We start from the raw sequence: 25,760 nt of genomic DNA on the forward strand, positions 1-25,760 counted from the left end.
TTAACAAATTTTAAATTTTTCTTTATTTCAGAACTGCCTTTATGTACAGACATCATAAAAAAATGCACATACACTGGAGATCTTCCAAGAACAGGAGCTGGAATTAAAAGTTAAAAGTGTTTAGGAGAACTGAAATTGTCCCAGTGAAGTTCTGAGGATCACGCTTCTTTAAATGTCCTTGATAACCTCTTCAAGTTCTTCCTTTGTGAACATGTGGAAATTCTGGCCAGGCTGCACCGTGGCTAGCTGGAAAGAAAGCAGAGAAGGGTTAACGAGTGGGGCTCGATTACTCTGCAGATAGCACTAGGTCAGGAGAAGCTGTTATTGATGCAGCTGTTCATTAGGAACTAAGGGATCTGCTGTCCCAGGGATATCCTTTCCAGCCGTAGGCTCCTAAAATAGCTCTCTGGCTCCCAAATAAAAATTCTTATTGACCAAATTTTCTATTTTGAGGTTAACTTACCACATAACAGTTAACCAGATGCCTGGCGTCATTGTCATTTCTTGAAGTTACTTCAACAAGGGTCAGAAAAGGAGCAGCAAATTACATGGGGTCAGTGCTTTTTTCTATTAATGATTCCTTTAGAAAGATATTAAAACTGTATTTACACACTTGCAAGTGAAGCTTGTGTGTGTGACCTTTGTTTCCGGGCATTCTGTGTTTCAATTTCCATCAGTAAAATGGGGATAATAATAGCACTTAACTCATACAGAAGTTGTGAAGATTAAATATATTAATATACGTAAAGTCCTTATGACACTGCCTAGAACATTACAGTAAGTATTAAATAACTATTATTATTAGGTATATTGTATTCTCTAAATTGTTCATAAGGCAACTTAACAACAAAGTTTGTTTTTTAAAAGGACTGGCCATGAGGGTTGCCTGGGGTGGCTCAGTTGGTTAAGTGTCTGCCTTCAGCTCGGGTCATGATCCCAGAGTCCTGGGATCGAGCCCCACATAGGGCTCCCTGATCGGCAGGGAGTCTGCTTCTCCCTCTCCCCCTCCCCCAGCTCGTGCTCTCTCTTGCTCACTCTCTCTCAAATAAATAAAATAATCTTTAAGAAAAAATAAAAATTTTTTAAAAATTTAAAAAAAATAAAAAGGACTAGACATGAAAATGAAAGGATTCTATTAACACTGACAGCAGGAAATCAGTTGTGATTGACAGACATCAGTAATAACCAACTGTCCAGATATAACCTATTTAAGCAATAAAAGACTAGGGTCATAAGATGGTTAGTTTCAAATTTAAAACTGCCAAGTTTTCCATCACCTCTGCTCATAACACAGTCCCCATGTTTTGGGGCAAAACTGAGCAATAGGTGCCACTTCGCACTGGCCAAAAAGCTGTTTTGTTCATTTTAAATGTCATTTCCTCAGACTGCCCTTTTTTTGAGACCTTAAAATTAAACATACTAGCGCATTTTTGGTAATATTTATTCCTGATATTTAATATAATTTGAAAACTGCCACGATTAGCACAATCCAATTACATGATGTTTATTATTTTCAAGTCATGATCTCATGGGTTATGTATGGGATCAAGCCCCATGTGGGGCTCTGTGCTCAGCTGGGAGTCTGCTTAAGACTCTCTCTCCCCTCTCCCTCCAACCCCCCCCCACACTCTCTCTCTCAAATAAATAAATCTAAAGAAAACCCAAACCAAACCAATCCAAAACAAAAAACACCAACAAAACAAAACAAAAACACAACCACCTCTGTGAGGCAGGTAAAACAGGTATTGTCTTTCATTGATTTAATTAATTATTAAGCACTTATGTACTAGTTATAATTGTCCTAGCCACTAAGGATCCAAAGATGAAGAAAATCTTGTGTTTACTAAGGGTGCTGGATGCCGAATGCTTTCAATGTTAGGTGTTGTAACAGAGCTAAGCATATGTAGAGCCACAAAGGAGGGACCCAGGGGAAGCCAAGGAAGCTGGTTTCAAAGAGAAGCAACTTTTAGGTTGTGTGTCTTTTTTTTTTTTTTTTTTTTTTTTTAAGATTTTATTTATTTATTTTAGGGGGAAAGAGTGCGCCTGCGAGTGGGGGGAGGGGCAGAGGGAGAGACAGAATCCCAAGCAGACTCCATGCTGAGTGGGGCGCCCAAAGTGGGTCTCAATCTCATGACCCTGAGATCATGACCTGAGCCGAAATCAGGAGTCAGATGCTTAAGCGACTGAGTCACCCAGGTGCCCCTTGAGTTTTGTCTTAAAGTGGAGAAGCAGAAGGGCAGGTTGAATGTGCAAATGAATAAAAGCATGAAACAAGATGAAGTACTTACAAAACAAAGTAATTCTGAATGGCTAGAGCAGAGGCTGCATATGGGATGAGATTAAATGGGGAGGAGGAGTAGGAAAGACAGTGTATTATATTGGTATATACTGGTTTGGTATAGGACCCCAAATCACAGTTGGGTTCAAATTCTGATTCTACCATTTACCAATTCTGTTATCTTGGGCGTGATTCTACCCTCTCAAAGCCTGTTTCCTCTTTTGTAAAACAGAAATAGGCATAGCAACCTTGGAGAGTCGCTGTGAAGATTAAAAAAGATAATCGCATGCAAAACGCTTAGCAAGGTGCCTAACAGATTAAACACTATGACTTAAGAATAGTAAATCATCATACCATGAAAGAAGTTTGGAATTCATCTTGCGGACAAGAGTCAGAAAAGATGTTTTTAAGTGGAGAACAAGCAAGACTAGATATGTAATTTAGAAAATCAACTTCAGTAGCACAATGGGGGGGAAGGAAATGGAATGAAATGAAGGATGGCAAGGCTACAGTCAGGAAGACTAGCTAGGAAACCTCTGGAAATATACAAGGCAGGAGAAAACGGAGTGCCTGAACAAAAGGCGGCACCGGAAGAAGGGATGGAGAGGGGGCATGGGCATGAGAGTTATTTAAAAGCGGGCAGGGGCGCCTGGGTGGCACTGCGGTTAAGCGTCTGCCTTCGGCTCAGGGCGTGATCCCGGCGTTATGGGATCGAGCCCCACATCAGGCTCTTCTGCTATGAGCCTGCTTCTTCCTCTCCCACTCCCCCTGCTTGTGTTCCCTCTCTCGCTGGCTGTCTCTATCTCTGTCAAATAAATAAATAAAAAATCTTTAAAAAAAAATAATAAAACAAAAGCGGGCAAAGACAGTGAAGAGAAAAATTCAGTGAAGGGAAAAGGGAAGCCAGAATATTCTAGGTTTCTGCTGTCAATGACAGGTACACTGGTGGTGTCATCAACCAGGATTAAAAAGACAAGAAGATGGGGGCGCCTGGGTGGCACAGCGGTTAAGCGTCTGCCTTCGGCTCAGGGCGTGATCCCGGCGTTATGGGATCGAGCCCCACATCAGGCTCTTCTGCTATGAGCCTGCTTCTTCCTCTCCCACTCCCCCTGCTTGTGTTCCCTCTCTCGCTGGCTGTCTCTATCTCTGTCAAATAAATAAATAAAATCTTTAAAAAAAAAAAAAAAAGACAAGAAGATGAAATGGTTTTCAGGAAAGATACTATTTAGTTTTAGAATTGTCAAAAATGTGAGGAGTCTGCTTCAGGAAGGTCAAATAATAGGTCTAAAATGTGACCATGAAATCTGACAAACAGGAGTTATCTTAGCAAGGAGCAGTCTCAGGAAATACTAAGAAAAGAAACAAATGGTAGCGAATGAGGAATAAATGGGGGGCAGCAGTGAGGACAACCAGCATAAAGTTCTGCTAGGAAGAGACCTAGCAATAAATGTTACCAAAAACGATGAATGGAAGAGCTCTCAGCAATAAAATGTGACAGACTACTGATACACACAGGATGAATCTCAAAATCATTATGCGGAGTGAAAGAAGTTAGACACAAAGGAGCACATCCTGTGTGACCCATTTATATGAAATTCTAGAACACCCAAAACAAATCTATAGGGACAAAAAGCGGATCAGTGGGAAGGAACTGACTACAAAGGGACATAAGAAAACTTTTTGGGATGACAGAAATGTTCTATACCTTAACTGAGGTGGCAGATTACGTATTTGTCAAAATTCACTGAACTGTGTACTTAAAATAGATACATTTTACAGTATGTACACTATATCTCAACAAAGTTGATTTTTTTTAAAGACAGGATACAAGGTAGAGGGAGGAGTTAACAAAAGTGGATTTTGTTTGGTTTTTCTTTTAAGATTATATTTGAGAGAGCAGGAACAAGAGAAAGAGTGCGGGCCTGTGCACAAGCGGGGGGGGGGGGCAGAGGGAGAAGCGGACTCCCCACTGAACAGGGCACCTGATACAAGGCTTGATCCCAGGACCCCCAAGACCATGAGCTGAGCTGCAGACACTTAACCAACTGAGCCACCCAGGTGCCCCTGTTTTGTTTTCTAAAGAAGATGCAACTATGAAATTTTTTTTGTAGAGAAGGAGGCTGGGGATCCAAGGGACAACTGATGGAGCAGGGACCTAAAAGAGACAGAGGAGATGGGGAGATGGGCTTAGAGAAGTGGCTCCCAAATGCCTGACCTTCTCAGACTGACCATCAGACCCACCCAAGGAGACTTCAAAAATACAGATTTCTGGGCCTCATTTCCAAGACAGATGGACAGCGAGATTTGGAAACATCACAGTACTGGTGGAGTAAATTGTCTTGGACAAGTGAAAGTGTCTTTTTGTTTTAATGTGAAAAAACTACAGTCAAGGATTAATGCAGTTAATGATAGAGCATGAAGGAGACACATCTGATGCTCTTTTCGAAGCAACGTTGAAACTGAATGAGCTAAAAATCTGCAGTTCCAGCTAAAGCAAGCAGGCCTCAGAATCTTCATTGTGAAATGAACAGAGGTGGGAAGAGGATAGTCTTAGCAAAAATGCCCAAGACCCTATCTCATTCAGTACCAAGAAACACAAAGTACTAGAAGGGAAATGACAAAATCCCTCCTTAGGGTCAGATGGGGGTATCACTGCATTTGCTGCACTTGATCATCTCAGAGACTGGCAAGGGAAAGTATTTAAAAATCTTTGCTAATGGGGCGCCTGGGTGGCACAGCGGTTGGGCTTCTGCCTTCGGCTCAGGGCGTGATCCCGGCGCTATGGGATCGAGCCCCCAGGCTCTTCCACTATGGGCCTGCTTCTTCCTCTCCTACTCCCCCTGCTTGTGTTCCCTCTCTCGCTGGCTGTCTCTATCTCTATCGAATAAATAAATAAAATCTTTAAAAAAATAAAAAATAAAAAATAAAAAAATAAAAATCTTTGCTAAGCAAGTGCAAAAACAGTATTTATGTACTAAGTTTTTCCATTTCCATTCCAAACCCCTCCTCTCCCCATTACTGCTCAAGGAGCAACCCCAACCCCCCACCCCTCTCTCCAACTCCACTCAGACCTTCCCACCTTTAGGCCAGCCCGTTTTGGCATCCAAGTTGCCCCTTTCACTGCAGCCCGTGGAAGCCGGCTCTATTGGAGAGACATTCGTAGGCCCTGAACCAGCAATCCTCCACCAGGGATTAACCCAAACATACATTATCTCAGTCTATGCTGAGTACTGCTGACAAGTATCCTGGTAAGTGCTGATTGGTTTAATTATGGATTTGTGATTACAGCTGCAGTTGCCTTTAAAAATTCTGTCTTATAATTAAAACATAAAGTACATACATACTATGCCTACTATCCTGACTTTATAACTGTTTGGCAATTTCAGCCTCCGCTAGTTTTTTTTTTTATTATTATTTTTCTCCATTAGTATTTAATAAAAATTTTTTTTAATGATTTTATTTATTTGGGGGTGCCTGGGTGGCACAGTGGTTAAGCGTCTGCCTTCGGCTCAGGGCGTGATCCCGGCGTTGTGGGATTGAGCCCCACATCAGGCTCCTCCGCTATGAGCCTGCTGCTTCCTCTCCCACTCCCCCTGCTTGTGTTCCTCTCTTGCTGGCTGTCTCTATCTCTGTCAAATAAATAAATAAAATCTTTAAAAAAAAAAAAAGATTTTATTTGTTTGACAGAGAGAGACACAGCGAGAGAGGGAACACCAGCAGGGGGAGTGGGAGAGGGAGAAGCAGGCTTCCCGCTGAGCAGGGAGCCCAATGTGGGGCTCCATCCCAGGACCCTGGGATTATGACCTGAGCCGTAGGCAGACTGAGCCACCCAGGTGCCCCCCATTAGTATTTTAATATAGCCCAGCAATCCTTTTACTCATGCCTGGCTTCCTTTTTCCCTCTTCCAAACAGTTCCCATTCTCCTTAATTCCACTGTTGTATTCACCCACCCTCAGCAAATGATGTAAACAATCACCGAGGAAATACACGATCTCTCTCCCAATTCACCTGCAAACCTACTCTATCTTTACTCACCACTACCTCCTTTTCTCCTGTCTACTCTTAGCATCCTAAATAAGGGCAGTCAGAATCTGGTCCACAACTCTCTTACCATCTCACTACCTTACATTTATCTCACACCCCAGCAGTCAGAAAACCCTCAACGTTCCCTTTTACAGGGGCGCCTGGGTGGCTCAGTAGGTTGAGTAAGGGTCCAACTCTTGGTTTCAGCTCAGGTCTTGATATCAGAGTTGTGAGACAGAGCCCCTCATCATTGGGCTCCCTGCTCAGCGGGGAGTCTGCTTGGGATTCTCCCTTTCTCTCAGCCCCTCCTCACACTGTGTTCTCTTGTGCTCACGCAGGCGCTCTCTCAAATAAATAGATCTTTAAAAAAAATTTTTCCCTTTTACATACAATGTTATTTTACATCTTTGAGCCTTTGTGCATGGCTGTTCCCTCTTCCTGGAATACCCTTCTCTTCTTTTCTTTAGCATCACTTCTTCCAGCCAGCTTTCCTAAAATCCTAGTATAAGTTACATATTCTTTTTTTTTTTTTAAGATTTTATTTATTTATTTGACAGAGATAGAGACAGCCAGCGAGAGAGGGAACACAAGCAGGGGGAATGGGAGAGGAAGAAGCAGGCTCATAGCGGAAGAGCCTGATGTGGGGCTCGATCCCACAACGCCGGGATCACGCCCTGAGCTGAGCCGAAGGCAGACGCCTAACTGCTGTGCCACCCAGGCGCCCCAAGTTACATATTCTTGTCACAATCCATTCTTATTACTATTATAGAAGTATTGCCTCAATCTGTTATTACCTATATGTCCCCAGTATTACACAGTACACTACCTGAATGGGAACTGGATTTTCTGGGTCTATATCCCTGGCATCTACTGTAGTACTGGACATATAATGTGTATTCAGTATAAAGCTGAATGAGTTCTACTCTTCAAAACCAACTCCTTCATTTGTACTATGCCTTTCCTCTTCTAGAACTTTTCCACCACTAACTACTGCTTGTTTCTTTTCTTTTTTTTTTTTTTTTTTAAAGATTTTATTTGTCAGACAGAGAGAAAGAGAGCGAGCAAGACAGACCCCTAGTAGGGGGAGCGGCAGGCTTCCCGCTGAGCAAGGAGTCCAATGTAGGACTTGATCCCAGGACCCTGGGACCACAACCTGAGCCAAAGGCAGACACTCAACCAACTGAGCCACCCAGGCATCCCTGCTTTTATTTCTTTTAACATTTTTCTATACACAAATTTTTTCTCAGTCTAGGAAAGTATTTTCAAGTCTTTTCCCATCCTTAAAAAGACAAAAATCCTTTTCTTTAATGCTGCCTTGTGCGGACAGTAGTAACTCCTTGAGGAAGCAGCGCACTCTTGTTTTATCCACCTCCCTTCCACTCTTTAACTCATCTAATTCTGGCTTCTGCTGTTACCAACTTACTCAAAGGACAGTAATAACTTCTGAAGGGCTGAGCATACAAAAATGTGATTATCTCCATCCATTCAATCTTCACCAATGGGAGCTATGGTATCCGAATAAAACACAACAGAAAAATACCTCTATATTAGTTGCATTCAGCTTCTCCTCCATTACTTGTTTGAGGATGATGAGTGAAGACTTGATGGCTTCTTTCAGTGTCATAGACTTGAAACAAAAAGGGTAAGAAGAGTAGCCATTATAATATAATCCCGCTTTCCTTCAACGATTTCCCCTATAGTTCCCTGAAATGACTTAGCAAAAAATAAACCAAGTAGCTTAATAAGTACACTGCGTGACAAGTATCTCTAGAACTCAAGTGAGCTGGCAATAAGTACATTTTTTCAAAGGAAAAAAAATCTTATTTTGAACCAGATCAAAGTCACCGACTTTCATATAAGTGATCTTTGAAGTGGTGGAAGGGCTACACTTCTCTAGTTATCTTCTTTTAATATAGAAGCAAGGTAATATTGGGAATATCCTATGAATCAGAATTCCCAAATGATCTAAAAAGGTAGCCCACTGGTTTAGCAAATCTGCTCTTGTACCGTTTTGAACCCATGAACCCAATTTTTTCCACACATAAAATCAAAACTATCAGGGGTTGATGGAAGCACACATCCCTGTGTGAACCATGTGAATGATAAGTATGCAGCCTTCAACCCCAACAATGAGTTACCCAGAACCATGCCCTCCCATCCCACAAGATAAAAAGTGCCAAATGCCTACTTGCTTGAAGAGCCAGACTAGGAAATATAACTGTTAAGCAGAGCTGTAAAGATACAGGATAAACAAGCTGTGGTACATCTATACCACGGTATACCACTCAGCATTAACGACGGATAAGTGCAAAAACATGAATGGACCAGTGTACTGAACAAAAAAGGGCAAACACAAAATACAAACTGTATGACTGCATTTATAAAAATGACAAGAACAGACAAGACTAATCTCTAGTGCTAACATGGCCACCAGGGAGGAAGAGGGTGACTGGAGAGGAGATGAGCATTTTAGGGAGGGAGGTGTTCTACAGCTTGTGTTTAGGTGGTGGTTGTAAGGGTGGACAGAACTGACAAACTCCTAGAAAAGAACTCTTAAGGTCTGCCCGTTTTATTGTATGTAAATTATAGCTTGATTTAAATAATAATAAAAGTTGTGAGTGCTCAGTTACCTTGTGGTACACTTCTTGCAAGGAGCTCTGGGCACCCTCTGAAGCAGAGCCAATTGCTCGAGCATCACACTGTACAAAGGTCCCAGATGGGTCCATGTGAAACCTGCAAAACCCCCCAAGAGAGGGGAATTAAAATGCTGAAGCGTGGTGGCATTTTAAGAAATAAACATCTCACTAAAGAATATAAATGCTTGGCCCTGCGGCCAGGAAACCACTGAAATACTGAGGCATAGGTCCAAAATGCCTGCAGAAAACAGATCTTTTAAAAAGTATTTAAACTAATAAATTCCTCAGAGATTTAGAAGTATAGGAGATATAAATATGGCACTCACGTATGCCTATCTAAATATTTGAGGATAAGGATCAAACCAACATTCTAAAGCAAAGCTCTAAAATACATCCTGACTATAACAACAAAGTTACTTTTAATTCTTTCCAGAATTAGCAGTCGTGCCAAGAGGAGGAGTTCTTCATAGAATCCCCAAATTTGTCTTTGTATAAACAGCACACAATTACAGAATTTTAGAGTTAGAAGCCCTTCATTTTTTGTAATTCTACAATGATCTTCTCAGTTGATTGTAAACAACCAGTCCACATCCCAAATTAAAATATTTCTACCAAAAAAGAAGCAGGAAAAAATGGCAAATTTTCTTACAGCTGGGGTCCTTTCTCATCGACTCCTCCAAATAACAGTGCTACTCCAAAGGGACGAGACTAGAACCAAAAAACAAGAGGTATTAAGATAAATGGCTACTGAAACAGGTGGTGAAAGGGGCTGGGAAAGGTATGTTCAGAGGACAAATGTCCTAAGTCCCTTAGAACAGCAAGAAAACGTGACAAAGAGCACACTCACCATGGCACCCGGATCTGCATCTTCTTCCCCAAACTGCAGGGCTAGATTGGACACAGCCTGAGTCACACTCTCCACTGTCATTGTCTCATTGTAGGTGAACCAATGGTTCTAGAAGAAGAGCAAAACGTGGTTTACTTCTTTTTTTTCTTAAAGATTTATTTGAGAAAGAGTGAGAACGCGCAAGCATGTGCGGTGGGGGGCAGAGGGGGAGAGAGAATCTCAAGCAGACTCCCCACTGAGCACAGAGCACAATGCAGGGCTCAATCCCACAACCCTGAGATCATGACCTGAGCTGAAATCAAGAGCTGGATACTTAACTGACTGAGCCACCCAGGTGCCCCTAAATGGTCTACCTTTTAAATAAGAAAAGCATTAAAGCAGCCCACCATCTCACTATACTGAACTACCGTTGCAAACTAGATGCTTACCTCCATTTTGTTTTCCTTAACACTAAACTCAAATGCTTGGGACTACATGAGAGGAAGAGAAATAGCTCTGGAAATAAACTCGGATCAAAAGGACTCTAAGCAATGACAGACTAGAGGATTACTCCGTTGAAAAACAGAGTTAACCCCTCACAGCACCAAGCTTAGTCTTTTCACAAAGTGAATGCTAACAGCTAAGCGCCACTTCTCCGTCAAAGACCCTATCTCATCACTGTGTTGTTTAAATTAATGAGTGACTTTTACATAAGTACTGACAGCAAAGTTGAAAATAAGTGCAAAAAATTTTACAAAGCAGGTATTTTTTTTCCTTACTGGTCTACTCTCCAAGAAGAAAATTGCAGTATTCCTGACCAATATTTGTCACCTGGTACATAGCATTACTTGCCACAGGAGAGCTGTTATTTGCAAGCCCAGCACCAAAGGCAGTTGGGGTAGAATGTCCTTTAGCTACATCCACTTCCTGCTATGGTGCTCCCACAGAAAGTCAATTAGGGAACAGAATGCAGTGCAGAGCTTGCTTTATATATAAGCCTTATTTGCCTTATAAGGCAAATCAAAAAGAAGCTTGACTGTCGGCACTGTTTGCCAGGGCTGCCTTAAAGCTGCAATGGTTGGATGGCTAGACTCCAAGCCTCAGAAAGTTATAAACTAGGGATTTTACCCCAAATCACTCCCAAGAGCTACATCTGATATTAACACAGATAACCTGCAATACAGCTCAGGCAGCCATATCATCATTAAACAAGGAACTCAAGCATCATGGGAAAAAGGAGAGATGATGCTAATTTTACCTGTGTCTCCACTCTGGCTTTATCAATTAAAGTCTTAGCATCAGCAATTAGCCCACTCATGGCACAACCTGCAATGTAAAAGCAATAGTGACCCAGAGGCCAAATCCTTGCAGGACTCTTTCATCCACTCAGGAAATACTGAAATACTGGTATTTCATACATGACAGCCACATAGCAATCCCATAGCAATATACCCAAGAGGTAAGATGGGAAATTATTTGATTATCTGTACTGAACACAAATATAATTATATTACAAATAAATAAAAAACCATCCACAATAACACAGAAGTCCAGTATTAATTAAGATAGAACACAGAGAAGAACAGCCAAACATGAATTTCCACATATTACATCCTTAAACATCCCCTCAGCACTCTTTGTAGACCACAACGCACTTTCAAACTAAGCGAACAATAACATCCCAACAGAAGAAATTAAGATAAAAAATAACCGTCTTACTATGAGCTATAGTGGAAGACCCTAGGATAAAATCAAAAGCTTTTTCACCTCCCTGACCAAATACAAACCAAATAGTTTAGAGAGAAAATTTGCTTAACAGTCCAAGATGCCAAGGTTATAGCTTTTACTTTATACACCATGACTCAAAATCTGTATTTCCAGCCTAAGCCTTGCTCCCACATTTCGAACCCTATAAAGCCAAATGACTCCCTTAATATATGTACTTGGACATACCACCAACTCAAATCAAGTTCTTTCCCTTCCAGACTCCTTGGCCCTCACGACCAATTGATCTCAAATTCTATCAGTCTCTATTGAATTAACATGTCTGGCATTAATCCTTACTTTCTCCATTCTCTGGCTACCACTTTGGTTAAAGCCCTCATCATCTCCATGTGCATTAAAGAAAATTTCTTAGCTGGTCTCCCTACCTCTAGTCTCAGCTCCCTTCACTCTGCCTGCTACCTTGTTATCAGAATGGTCTTTCTAAAATACTAATCTGATCATATTACCCAGTGCTCTCATCAATGCAAAAGGATCAAGTTCAAGCTCTTTAGCATAGTAAAAAGGACTTCCAACTGTCTGATCCCAGACTCACTTCTTGCTACAGTCCACCTCCCAGTCATACCGAACTGCTCGTGCCAGGGTATTCCACATTTTATACCATCAAGGGTTTGCTCATTTCTATTCCCTCTAACCAGAGTGTCTCCCTTGCTATACCCAGACACTTGTCCACTTGGTGAACACTTCCTGATCTGTTCAAGCTTCACCTTTATGGAATCCTTTTCTGAATACCCACTACCACTGGCCCCAGACAAAACTAATTATTTCCTCCTTCATACCCCTACTGAACACATACTACAGCCTTTCTTAAAACCTGCCTACATCACTCAATTGCATTTACTTATTTACATGTCCACCTCCACTACTAGGCTGTATGCTTCTGAAAGACAAGGACTATGTCTCATTTCTCTCTGTATCCCTGCTGACTAGCATATATCTGGCACATAGTAGGTTCTCAATTTGCTGAATGAAGTGACACTGCTCTATCTCCAAAAGACAGGTGACTTGAGATAAAGTAGCCACAATGTTCTAATCTTAAATGATGAAATCTGTCTATCTATGACAGAAATACTGTCAAGCTCCCAGAATCACCATGGCATTTGGTTCTGAGGCCTTCAAGTAATTATTTTACTGATGTTTCATTAATAAGATGACTAGGAGGTTAAGAAAATTTGGGCAGCCAACTAAAATGCCACGCTATAAATAAGCAGAACTACTCACCCTGTAATGCTACAGTAATGCCAGAAGCTAAGGCAGGGGAATTTAAACAGAGACCAAGAAAAGAAGGCTGGGGAGTGGGTGGGGATGTAGGGGGTTACAGGGAGTAAAAAGATAAATCTGAAAACAGAGGAAGAGGACTGACCTGCTCAGTCTAACATTCTTATGCTCTCTGAATCTTAGTCACCCTAAAGATCTTTGAATTCCTCTTTTCAGCAGATACCTCTAGTTTTCCACATGATCCTCTGCTCCTGGTGGTTTGCTACCAGGACTAACATGCATCACAGGGAGCTGGCCTATGATTCAACCTTTACATATTTCAACAACCGTCGCATTTTCCAAGTCTAAATTTGGAGAAAGGAACTTCTGGGAGTAGGTGAACTCTACCACTGCTTCCTACTCTAATATTATCCACACTGGCCCACTACCTGAAGAAGAGCTAACAAGGGGACAAGACGTTCATCTAATACATCTCCCACAGACCACCAAAGAAGACTAACCTAAGTCAGATCCTACAGAACAGCTTTCCCCTACTTCTTACCTATGTGAGCATCGATCTCTACAATTTTCTCAATGCTGCTTGGCTCCATGAGTGGGGAGGTAATTCTCTTCTCCACAGCTAGGCACACACCCTCTGATGTCTGGATCCCAATGGCTGTAGAACCAAGCTAAAAAGAAACGCATGGTGGTTAGCATGTATAGGTCAAAGAACATCTCACATACTCACCAGGAACTCTCTAAATAACCTCACAAGATAAAAGCCTCAATCAGCCATAACTAGTATGCAGAGAATAAGCAGCACCCTAGTAAGTAATACACTATTTCTATCAATGGCGAGAGCACTGATTTATAGAATTTTGTCCTTCTTAAGGGAAAGTTCACTAAGTTCTTGAAAACATCTGGAAAACGATCGACTTTAATGCCGGTATTTTGGAGGAGCAAACATAGTGGGCAAAAAGGTAATAAAACTCTAATGTTTTTCTTTTCACCTCTGCTATCTTGACCTGTCCCAAAAGGTAGTATTTCTCAAATCTACAACATGACCTCCAGAAAAGTAATGTACTTAAAAAAAAGAAAAAGAAAAGAAAAGAAAAGAAAAGAAAAGAAAAGAAAAGAAAAGAAAAGAAAAGAAAAGAAGAAACACAAACACCACCAACATAAAAATATTAATCTTTTGAGGTCACTAGCAGTTCACAATATAGCTTAATTTCATCTCCCCATCTCTGAGACACCATCCTAGTCACTCTTCATATCTGTTTAACTGTAAAATACATCAAGAGGAGTAAATGTATTAATACATAAAATGCTTAAAATGGTGCCTGGCACATAATAAATGAGTAACAAATTCAGTCATTCTTCTTGTATGCCTAGATTACTTCACCCTCCTACTTAGGCTCCCCAACTTAATCTCTCTCTGAATGTATACTTCATGTTATACAGCCTGACTGATTTAATAAAATGCTATTTTCATTATACTTCTCTGAAGAATTAACATCTCCCTCTATTGCCTGTAACATAAAATCCACATAAGCTTCCAGAGCCCTCAAAACCTAATCTCACTTTTCTCTTCCAACTTTATTATTCATTATTCTCCAACAAAATCCACCAGGTATAGCCCAACCCATTTTCTCATGCCGTATTATCTCCGACCTTCACACCTCTGCTCGTGCCTTCTCTCCCTTGGAATACAATTTTCTCTCTGCCTATCCAAATTCCACCCACCATTAATAAAGCCTTCGATGACTATCTGTGCTCTTTCCTCTGAATTACCATTATTATTTAGTTAGTTCTACAAACCAGTGCCTGCCAGTGCAGTCATCAGACTCCTGGAACCTGTTATTGCCAAGGAGTCAAGAACTCCATTCATTATGCATAACACGTTTAACATGTTGGCACGTTGAATGATCATGTCTCATACATAGATGTATTATTTTTCAAATGTGTAAAGCCATGACTTTATCATGACTTTATAAGTGCTTTTAAATGTATATACCAGTTTTTTATTATATATTTTCTTTTTTAAATTTTTATTTATTTATTTTTGAGATTTTATTTATTCATTTGAGACAGGGAGATAGAGAGAGAAAGCATGAGCAGGGAAAGAGGCAGAGGGAGAGGGAGAAGCAGACTCCCCGCTGAGCCAGGAGCCAGATGGGCTCGATTCCAGGACCCTGGGATCATGACCTGAGCTGAAGGCAGACGCTTAACCATCTGAGGCACCCAGGCGCCCCCATTTTCTTTTTTAAAGTTCACTATTTTTTTAAAGATTTCATTCATTTTTAAAAATTTTTTAAAGATTTTATTTATTATTTATTTGAGAGGGAGAGTGAGCGAGAGAGAGAGCATGAGCACAGGGAGGGAGAAGGAGAAGCAGGCTCCCCACTAAGCAGGGAGCCCGATGCAGGGTTTGATCCCAGGAACCCTGAGATCATGACCTGAGCTGAAGGCAGACTCTCAATCATTGAGCCACCCAGGCGTCCCAACCATCACCATGTTCTTGGTGCGGCCCCTACAATGCTGTAACGGCTCAAATATGCAATTTCACTTCTTCCAGTCTCTTGAGAACCATGACTACTTGTGGCAAAAGAAGGGTGAGAGGGAATGCACACATATACTAAGACAAAGAAAATGGGCAAAGACACAGCAACAAAATTTCTAAAAAAGAAGATGGGTTAGTGATTATTTACTTAGCAGACCTGAGGATTCAGAATCCTAAACCAATAGTAAAGAAAATCGAGAAACAACCTGATTCATATCATAGAATCCCCCAAAAAGGAAATGGTGGCAACAAGGACCATGGGAAACAGAAACAGAGAAAATAAAAATTGTAAGATCAGTTCAATGTCTACCTAAGAAACAGAGTTCCAGATCCCCTCCCCTGTGCTGTAAAGCTAGATGATGGCCTCCTCCCCAACTCCTGCAGAAGATTCTGGAGAGTGTAGGAATACTAGAGTGGAAACAGGGGCATTAAGTAAAAACTGACAAGCTTAATGTTAAGAATCTCAGTCTTCTTTCCCCATTCAGCTCTCAGAAGCTAGTAGCCAAAACACCATTTAGGTATGAAATGAGAAGGGGAAGTTTTCTCTAGAGCAATGGTTTTCAAACTTTTTGAAATCTACGAAATCTACATTAAGAAATATATTTTGTATCATGATCAAAACACACAAAAAGATACAAATAAATAAATATAACAGAAACAACATGGAAAAAAACCCACAATGAAACAATTACCAATACTATGAGCAAGGCATACTGATGTTTCCTGTTCTATGCCATTCAAAGAGAATGGAGAAATGGTTCCATGACCCACTAAATTGATTTCAATGACCACTAATGGGTCAACACTTGTAGCTTGAAAAACCTGGCTCTAAAAAAATCTAACCAGTTCTGGGCACCTGGCTGACTCAGTTGGAAGAGCATGCAAGCTCTGCACTGGGTGAAGGAAAAGGAAAAGGAAAAGGAAAAGGAAAAGGAAAAGGAAAAGGAAAAGGAAAAGGAAAAGGAAAGAAAGAAAAAAGAAGAGAAAGGAAGAAAGAAAGAATGAAAGAGAGGAAGGAAGGAAAAATGAATGAATGAATGAACATAACCAGTTCAAGAAGGAAAAAAATTGAAAGAAAAAATCCTTGGGGCGCCTGGGTGGCTAAGTCGGTTAAGCGTCTGCCTTTGGCTTGGGACATGATCTTGAGATCCTGGTATCGTACCCCGTGTCGGGATCCCTGCTCAGCGAGGGAGACTGCTTCTCCCTCTCCCTCTGCCCCTCCCCCACTCCCACTCACACACTCTCTCTCTCAAATAAATAAATAAAATCTTTAAAAAAAAAAATCTTTGGGGTGCCTGGGTGGCTCGGTCAGTTAAGTGTCCAATTTAAGTGTCATGGGATTGAGCTCTGCATCAGGCTCCGCACTCAGCAGGGAGTCTGCTTGAGATTCTCTCCCTCCCCCTCTGCCCCACCTTCTGCACATGCATGTGCACGCCCTCTCTCTCTCTCAAATAAATAAATTTTTAAAAATCCTTAAAGAAAAAGAATATATTTCATCCATAAGACAAGAATAGTACGCTAATAAGAAAGAGGAAAAAAGAGCTTGGAAATTAAAAATACTTTCTTATGAAACTACTGGAGAACCTTTACCAAACTGAAGGAATACATGAAAAGAAAAAAGGATAACACATGGGAACTAACACAAGAGGGAGTTAAAAGGAATCCCTAGGATGACATTGACAGAATATCCTGAGTATATACAGCTGTGCAGTTATGCCCAGAAAACTAGTCCAGACTGGAGCAGGTGAGAAGGCTCAAAGATATATTTAAGAATCTTTTTTTTTTTTTTTAATTTATTTATTTATTTTAGAGAGAGAGAGAGCCTGCACATGCAAGAAAGGGGAGGTGCAGAGGGAGAGAATCTCAAGCAGACTCTCCGCTGACTGCAGAGCCTGACTTGGGGCTCAATCCCACCACCCTGAGATCATGACCTGAGCTGAAATCAAGAGTCAGATGCTTAACTAACTGAGCCACCCAGGCGCCCCCTATTTAAGAATCTTTAATAGGATATTTAATGTGCCTGGATGTTTTGAGAAGATATATATAACCAGGAGAGACTCTGGGGATGATTTTATGATATGCATATATTAAATTAAGCAAATTGTTTAAAAAGGGAGTTCGCAACTCCCAGGAAAGTACTGTGCAGAAATGGGAAAATGGCTCAGCTGTGAACAGCATTTACATAGTCATACTGATATAAATGTTGACTAGTGATCTTACAAAATTGTAATATATATGATATAGAGTGGGTTGCCTTATCGCCACCCCAGTAGGAAATTCTATGTGTGTGGGTGTCTGTCTCTCTATGTGTGTCATCAGGGGCAGAAATCATCATTCTCCATAATAAAAAGTCTGTGGATAATGCCTAAGCAAAACAAAACAAAAATATGTAAGTCTGTGCTAGAAATATGGAAGTAAATGCCAAGAAAATTATTAGCTAAATGACTTTAAAGTGTTGCCCTTGGGAAGCTGAAGGTAAAGGGGGCAGTCCTTGGGGATTGCTGCTTTTGTTACAAAGTTTATACAATTATTTTATCTTTTGACTCTAAAACTACATTCAGGTATGCCTTAAGAAGAAAATTTTTAACCAGGAAATATTATCAGAGAATTTAATTTGGCACTTAGTTACTCTCTAGTTGTTTTATGTACCGTGTGCTGCTCTTAAATCTCCAAATGAACAGAGCAGGACAGAATTCATACCTACTTCTAAATTTTATCCAGCAGAGTTGTTCTCAACCAGGGACCCATTTTACCATCTAGAGGACATGTGTCTGGAGGGCAAAGGCTGGAGACATTTTTGGTTGTCACAGTTGGAAATGTGAGTGCTACTGGCATCTACTGGGTAGAGGCCAGGGATCCTGCTAAACATTCTACCTTACACAGGATGGTCCCTCAATAAAGAATTATCTGGTCCAAAATGTCAACAGTCCCTGGGTACTATGATTATTTTGTGGATGAGCCATTCTCATATTATGAGAATAAATTCTCAGCCTGTTCAATTTGGCCTCCAACTTAAAGAACTTCCTAAGCTTCCACTCCAAAAAAGGGTTAATATTTTCAAGACAGTCCACTTTATAAAATATATCAACATCAAGATAATTTTCTTTTGAACACTTACATTTACCCCCAGAAGCTTCAGTATTACAGTTCTCCCTAAACTTCACCCCACCCCTCATGGGGATGGGGTTAATGGAGAAGGGAAGTGAGAGAACATTTGAGTTGATTCTATGTAGTACTTCTTTAATATAACTCACGGTAACCAATGACCATATGCTCCATATAATATGGTAATTTTGATACTGCCACAGATCATCCTTCCTTCCCCCAAAAAACCTACTCTAAAGGCAATTTTTTTCCACTTCTGCTTGCTGCATCTCACCCATGCCATCCATACGATACCTCCAAATGACAATTTCTACTTGTCAGCCATTCTTAGTCATTTCTCCAGCTCCTTTCATACTACTGAATACTTAAGGTTATCAAATTGCTTTCTCATTGGCAACTCATAAGTTGTCAAGGCAACAAGCAGGTTGTTTAAATATCAAAGAGCCTGAATTTTCACACAGGTTAAGTCACATCTATTAAGGGCCACATGGCTATTTCTATCTTAGTCCAACATAGGGCTAGAGATCAGATGCCATCTAATTATCTTTAAGCAATCCGGAAATTACTAGCAGAAAGGAGCTTAAAGGAGAAACCCAAAGAAACTGAGGATTATTCTTGGTTTGCACATCTGGGTGGGACTGCTGTCCTTAGAGGCTCAAAATAAATGCCACAGCTTGGAATTGTGATAGTTTCATACCTCATAGTACTGTATGGTTTCAATATAGTGCAAACATGATCGGAAACAGAGACAGGCACTTGTAGCTGGCCCACCATTTTCTGTCCCACCATCTATCATAGTGCATTCACTTTTATTTCTATCTCCTCAACTAATCAAAATCTCTATTGCCCTTTTCTCTATTGCCTGCTTCTCCCTCTCCCACTCCCCCTGCTGGTGTTCCCTCTCTCGCTGTGTCTCTCTCTGTCCAATAAATAAATAAAATCTTTAAAAAAATAAAACAGGTAACTTAGAAACACAATAGCTCTCTTCAGTTATGCAAGGAGCTGTCTTTGGAGAAGGTTTCAACGTCCTGCATGGTTCAAGGGCAAAACTAGGGCCAAATGAAGGAAACTTCAGAGAGCTAGACTCTTCATTCAATACGAGGATAAATTTCTTAACCACTGTGAATTGTTTTCTAACAGAATGAGCCATCTTGTGAGAAAACACTCTATCATTAGGACTTTACAAATAGAGGCTACTTGGGATATAGAGGTGATAGAAGCACAGGGTAAAGGGTTGGACTGGTTCAGGGATTCTCAACCCTTGCTAGATATCGGAAACACTGAGGGAGTCCTTAAAAATACTGATGCCTTTGACCTTACCCTGGACAATCTATATCAGAATTTAGATTCTCCATAATTCAACAAATGCACATCCTATGTGATAGCTAACTTTAAGTATGGATAGCTTACTTACTAATTTTCTTTTTTTTTTTTTTAAAGATTTTATTTATTTATTCATTCGACAGAGATAGAGACAGCCAGCGAGAGAGGGAACACAAGCAGGGGGAGTGGGAGAGGAAGAGGCAGGCTCATAGCAGAAGAGCCTGATATGGGGCTCGATCCCATAACGGCGGGATCACGCCCTGAGCCGAAGGCAGATGCTCAACCGCTGTGCCACCCAGGCGCCCCTACTTACTAATTTTCTTAACACTGGTTGAAACTATTTGATTTTGTTACTAGATAACAAGACACATCTCTTATTCAGTCCTAATAGTGTCTAGTACAAATTTACAGCTTTACTAATAAGAATACAGGTGGGGGCGCCTGGGTGGCGCAGTCGTTCAGCGTCTGCCTTCGGCTCAGGGCGTGATCCCAGCGTTATGGGATCGAGCCCCACATCAGGCTCCTCCGCTAGAAGCCTGCTTCTTCCTCTCCCACTCCCCCTGCTTGTGTTCCCTCTCTCGCTGGCTGTCTCTATCTCTGTCGAATAAATAAATAAAATCTTTAAAAAAAAAAAAAAGAAAAAGAATACAGGTGATCAGTTAAATGATGTCTTCAAAGTATCTCCCAGATGCTAACTCTAGATTTCTATACTCCTCTCTTTATAGCCAAGAAGATTATGAACATAAGCATGTTGCTCCAGCCTCACTGAGAAAAAGCTACATAATTATGAAGCAGTTATCTGTTCAAAAGGTTTTAGGAATGAGATGGAAATTGCTACTAAAATGGTTAGTAGGGGCACCTGGGTGGTTCAGTAAGTTAAGTGTCTGCCTTCGGCTCAGGTCATGATCGCAGGGTCCTGGGATCAAGCCCCACTGTAGGGCTCCCTGCTCAGTGGGGAGTCTGATTCTCCCTTACCCTCTGCCCTTACCCCATCTTGTGTGTGCACTCTCTCTCTAATAAATAAAATCTTTTTAAAAACCAATAAAATAAAATTGTTAGTAGGTGGCTAAACGGAGATAAAGAGTATTTTCTAAAAAAAGAGCTAAAACACATTTACTCCAAATATTCTGCCAGCAAAGCATTAGGTTGCCATGAACTTTCAAAAACTTGCACCTTCATACTATACCTTGATAGCTTCGATGGCATATTCCACTTGAAATAATCTTCCTTCAGGAGAAAAAGTATTCACGCCCCTGTAATTTAAAAAAAAAAGTATTTAGAATTGTCAGAAAAAATAAGCGTAGATATATGAAACTCAAGTTCCTTGACATGTAGGCTCAAATGGCTATAAGATGCACATATTGTCATTACTCCTTCGCCCACAACAATCTGTAACTATTTTTTGTACATTAACAGCTTTTCAAGAAAACAGAACTTATGTATGGAATACTTCTGTCCTACTCACAAGAGACTTCAAACTGATCAAATGAGAACAGGTGACTTTCTGCCTCAACCCTGAATCAATTTGCAATTCCTACAGTAAATTCATGCCCCAAAATTACCAGGCAATTCCCAAGAAAATAAGTATTTATCCTTATCCTCTTCCCATTATATACATTTGCTGTTAATACCTTACTTTTTAGTAGAAGTCAGCTACAGGTACATTCCTCTATTTATTTGTATGAATTAGGATGGGTATCTCAACAGACTGAGATCTGTGCAGTTCTTAAAGCCTAAGCTAGTTTATTTACTCCATACATATTTATACCAATTACATGCCAGACTTGTTTTTCTCTCCAAAACACTTCCCCACCTTTTCTTTGCTCCATTCTTTTGGAAATCACTAGGGAGAAGAGGCATCAGTCATGGTCTTAGCTATAAAAGTTTTCGGCACACAACGGATACTTCAAAAATACTTGAAAAATGAATGAAAATAGTTATGATGCTTGGTTTATGGAGTTTGGATTTTATAACGTGTTATATATATAATATAGCATTTTCAAATTTGTTTTAGCGAAAACTTTTTTCAAATAAATTTTTATATATATCCCCAAATATAAAACAGTAATAATACAGTTGACATTTATTGTACATTTACTATATGCCTGGCATTGTTACAAACCTCTAAATGATTTAACTCATTTAATCCTCAAAATAATCCTATGAAGTAGCATTTTTAAGACAGATACTATTTCACAGTTGAGACATAATGAGGTTAAGTAATTTGCCCAAAGTCACTCAGCACATAAGAAACAGAGGTGGATTTAGAATTTAGGCAATGTGACTGCAGAGTTCAAGCTATTCTACCATATTGCCCCTGGGAATTACTATTCTGGGTTAAATCAGAAGTGAAAGGAGAATCCCACAATCCCAGTATCCCCCTTCCCCAGAGGTCATTTAAAAGGTTCAGAAGTCAGGAAGCTGGGTGGCTCAGTCGGTTAAGCATCTGCCTTCGGCTCAGGTCATGATGCCAGGGTTCTGGGATCGGGCCCCACATCAGGCCCCACATCGGGCTCTGCAGCCTGCTTTTCCCTCTCCCTGACACTCCTCCTGCTTGTGCTTTCTGTCAAATGAATAAATAAAATCTTTAAAAAGTTATGAACTGTAAGGAACAACTCTTTTTTTAAAAAGATTTTATTGTTTGAGAGAGAGAGAAAGAGCGCACGAGCAGGGGGAGGAGCACAGGGAGAGGGACAGGAAAGGGACAAGCAGAGTCCTCCATGTTGAGTGGGGAGCCTGACTCAGGACTCAATCCCAGAACCCTGACATCATGACCTGAGCCCAGCCAGATGCCTAACCGAAGAAGCCACCCAGGCGCCCTAAGAACAATTTTTAAAAATCACTGAGTGAAAAGTGAGGACAGAAGACCTGGAATTAAGTTCTAGTTCTGCAACTAACTTCCCTCAAATGCAAAACAAAAACTAAAACCTATGCTGTCTCTGTCACAGATAATTAAATTACACAGAGTAGGAAAGAACTTTGTAATGTGTAAAGTACTATGTGAATATAGGATTTTCACTCTAATTCAAGCACTTCATCCCAGTAAGGTATTACTACATCCTAACACGGGCTCTGCTCTTGGCTCTCTACTCAAACTTTACTGTTTCCCGGGGTTATTTCATTTACACTAAGCACCAACTACTTTCAAATCTCTATTACCAGTCTGACCTCTTCCCTGACTAATTTAAATGCCTCCTGAGCATTTTTACTTGGATATCCCATTAGCACCAAACACTCAACATTTTCCAATTTGAAATATCTCTTTAAATCCAGCCATCCCTGCAAAATCAGCTCCACCTCCTGCCATTCCTATTTCATTTTTATTTTAAAACATCTCCAATCTCCCAGTTCCCCAAGCTAGAAAGTTCTGAATGATCTGACTCATTTCTCCCCATCTTCCATATTAACAGTATGCCAAGTCACATCAATTCCTCCCACATAGTAACTCAACGCTCTTCTTTCATTCTCAACGCCCTCATTACCTTTCACCTATTATAAGAGCCTTCTAACTGGTATTGGCTCACTCTTTCCTCTATTCCAGTCAAATAATCCCTGCCAAACACAATTATGATTATGTAACTTCTTAAAACGAAAATTAATATCACATGATTGCCTAAAGAGTAAGACCCGAACTCCTAAACCACACATTAAAAACCATTCAGGGGCGCCTGGGTGGCACAGCGGTTAAGCGTCTGCCTTCGGCTCAGGGCGTGATCCCGGCATTATGGGATCGAGCCCCACGTCAGGCTCCTCCGCTATGAGCCTGCTTCTTCCTCTCCCACTCTCCCTGCTTGTGTTCCCTCTCTCGCTGGCTGTCTCTATCTCTGTCAAATAAATAAATAAAATCTTAAAAAAAAAAAAAAAACCAATATCNAATATCTAGCGCCAACCTGTTTTTCCCATAGTTCACCATTCCCATACATGCATCGTATGTACCAATACAGAATGAATTTTCCCAAAGATGCACTGTGCTTTCCCATTGTCCCTCCTTTGTTCATCCTATATTCTTGGCCTCAAAACTACTGACTCTCACAGTCCATATTTTTTAAAACCTTACTTTTTTTTTTTAAGATTTTATTTATTTATTTGACAGAGAGAGAGACAGCCAACGATAGAGGCAACACAAGCAGGGGGGGTAGGAGAGGAAGAAGCAGGCTTCCCAGTGGAGCCGGCAGCCCGATGCAGGGCTCGATCCCAGGACACTTAAAGACTGTGCCACCCAGGCGCCCCTAAAACCTTACTCTTTCTCAAGACTCAGTGTAAATATCAGCTCCTGTTTAAAGTTTTCAATGATCCCCTAATAGTGAATGCAATCTCTCAAAATCTCTACAGTACTTGATCTGAATTTCTCTAATGACATGAATACACTTCTGATTCACTCTACAATTATTTTTGTAAATAGTTCTTCAAAAGACAGTTTCCCATATGAGAGCAAGGATCTTGATATTCATTGTTCACTGCTGTATGGCCAGCGACTAGAACAGTGCCTTGTACACAGCAAGCATTCAAGTATTTTAGCTAAGTGAATTTTAAAAAGCTGTATTTTAGGCACTCTTGGGAAGATACAAAAATGAATAACACAAAGCAGTCGTTCAAGAAGTTAAGTAAAGGATCACAAAACCTTAATAAAGGCTTTTTGGTAAGAATAATAATTTCTATCATATATACTCTAACTCAAAATTCTATCACCCAAAGTGATTCTTTCTAATGCTCAGGAAGATAAATACTAATAGTCATTTTATAGGACAGTAGGAACAGCTGTCAGTTTTAAAACTTCACATATATATTCTAAGAGTCAGTAAAAAGATAAAGAAGTGGTACTTCCAGGTGATAAAACTTTTGACAGGGCCAACGTGTACTTTGACAAGAAATGCAGCTTCTAAGGACCTAGTAGGAAAGAAAAATCTGCCTTTCCTGGCTTAAAAAACAAATATAGAACTTTCATAGTGATGTGAAAACCTAACTGACAGAAGAAGAAACTGAAAGTAAAAATGTCTACAGCATAAATATGTACAATTTAATATTACTCAGCATTTCCAAGCCCTGAAAAGCGTTATTTTTTATACAACAATCTTACAACCTTAATTTCGAAAACAGATCCGGCCTTAACACACACAAATCAACTTGCTATAAGCTTCTTAAAAAATCAGGAAACCCTAGGTCTAGTGGAATCAGCGTGAAGAGGAAACTCTTGAGAACCACTCTAAATTCCAGTTCCTATAAAATCAGACTCCACACTCTATCTGTGCATAGCTGAGAATGCCTCGGCGCTTTTGCGGAAAGTATACATCCCAGCGTGCCCCCCTACATCTCAAAGAAAGGGTTGCTCTATTTCCACGACTACCGAACGGAAAACGAGGTTGTTTTCCTAGAAGGAGAGGGGAGCTGAAATTATAAAAACCATTAAAGAATCTCTAGTTGCTTTTTCTTCCAGGCAACACGTTCACATTTTCTAAAAAGGCAGTCATACTCTTCATGAAATGATGAACCGGGGAGGAGGTGAGCCCGGACTTCTCCGGGTTAAAGTCGGTGTCCCGGCCCATCAGCCTTCTTCCCCAAGCACAAAGCGGAGCTTCTCGCTTCCGCACCGAGTCAGGACCCAGCAGTGACTCAGCGGTAGGACCCGGCGCGCGTCTAGCTTGGGGAATCACTGCGGGCGCCTAGGGAAGGCAAGAGATACCCAGGCAGGGCCAGACTCGGGTTCCTGGAGCGCCCCATGACACGGCAGAACCCAGGCCGGGACCGGGCCCCAGTCCTGCCCACCCATAACCCCGACCCCATTTCCCCGGATGCACAGACCTGTCGTACTCAGACCGGGTGAGGAACATGGCGAGGGCCGGAAAGGGAGGCAACGGCTACGCGGGGTTTTTGAGGGCCAACACGAGTCCACTAGCACCCAACTCACCCACACCACCATAGACTCGAGGCCCTGCTCCCAACTGCGCGTGCGCCCGCGACCCCTTCAGCCCGCCCCCCTGTGCCTGCCTCCTATTGGTTGGTCTTAGTTCCCGCCGAGGTGATTGGGCCAAC

General features: G+C 41.0%; 1 protein-coding gene across 1 annotated transcript; it reads right to left on the minus strand.

Moving 5' to 3' along the window:
- On the minus strand, positions 1–25,686 carry PSMA5 (proteasome 20S subunit alpha 5). Its single transcript, XM_002919204.4, has 9 exons — positions 25,530–25,686; positions 20,917–20,983; positions 13,305–13,431; positions 11,022–11,089; positions 9,785–9,892; positions 9,587–9,645; positions 8,932–9,034; positions 7,842–7,928; positions 1–246 (listed from the first exon to the last, which is right to left on the minus strand). Exons 1-9 carry the CDS (start codon positions 25,556–25,558, stop codon positions 169–171), a joined length of 726 nt encoding a protein of 241 aa, XP_002919250.1. The 5' UTR covers positions 25,559–25,686; the 3' UTR covers positions 1–168.
- Positions 25,687–25,760: the final 74 nt, after the last annotated feature.

The sequence above is a fragment of the Ailuropoda melanoleuca genome, chromosome 2 (genome assembly GCF_002007445.2).
Source record: "Ailuropoda melanoleuca isolate Jingjing chromosome 2, ASM200744v2, whole genome shotgun sequence".
NCBI classification, from domain to species: domain Eukaryota; kingdom Metazoa; phylum Chordata; class Mammalia; order Carnivora; family Ursidae; genus Ailuropoda; species Ailuropoda melanoleuca.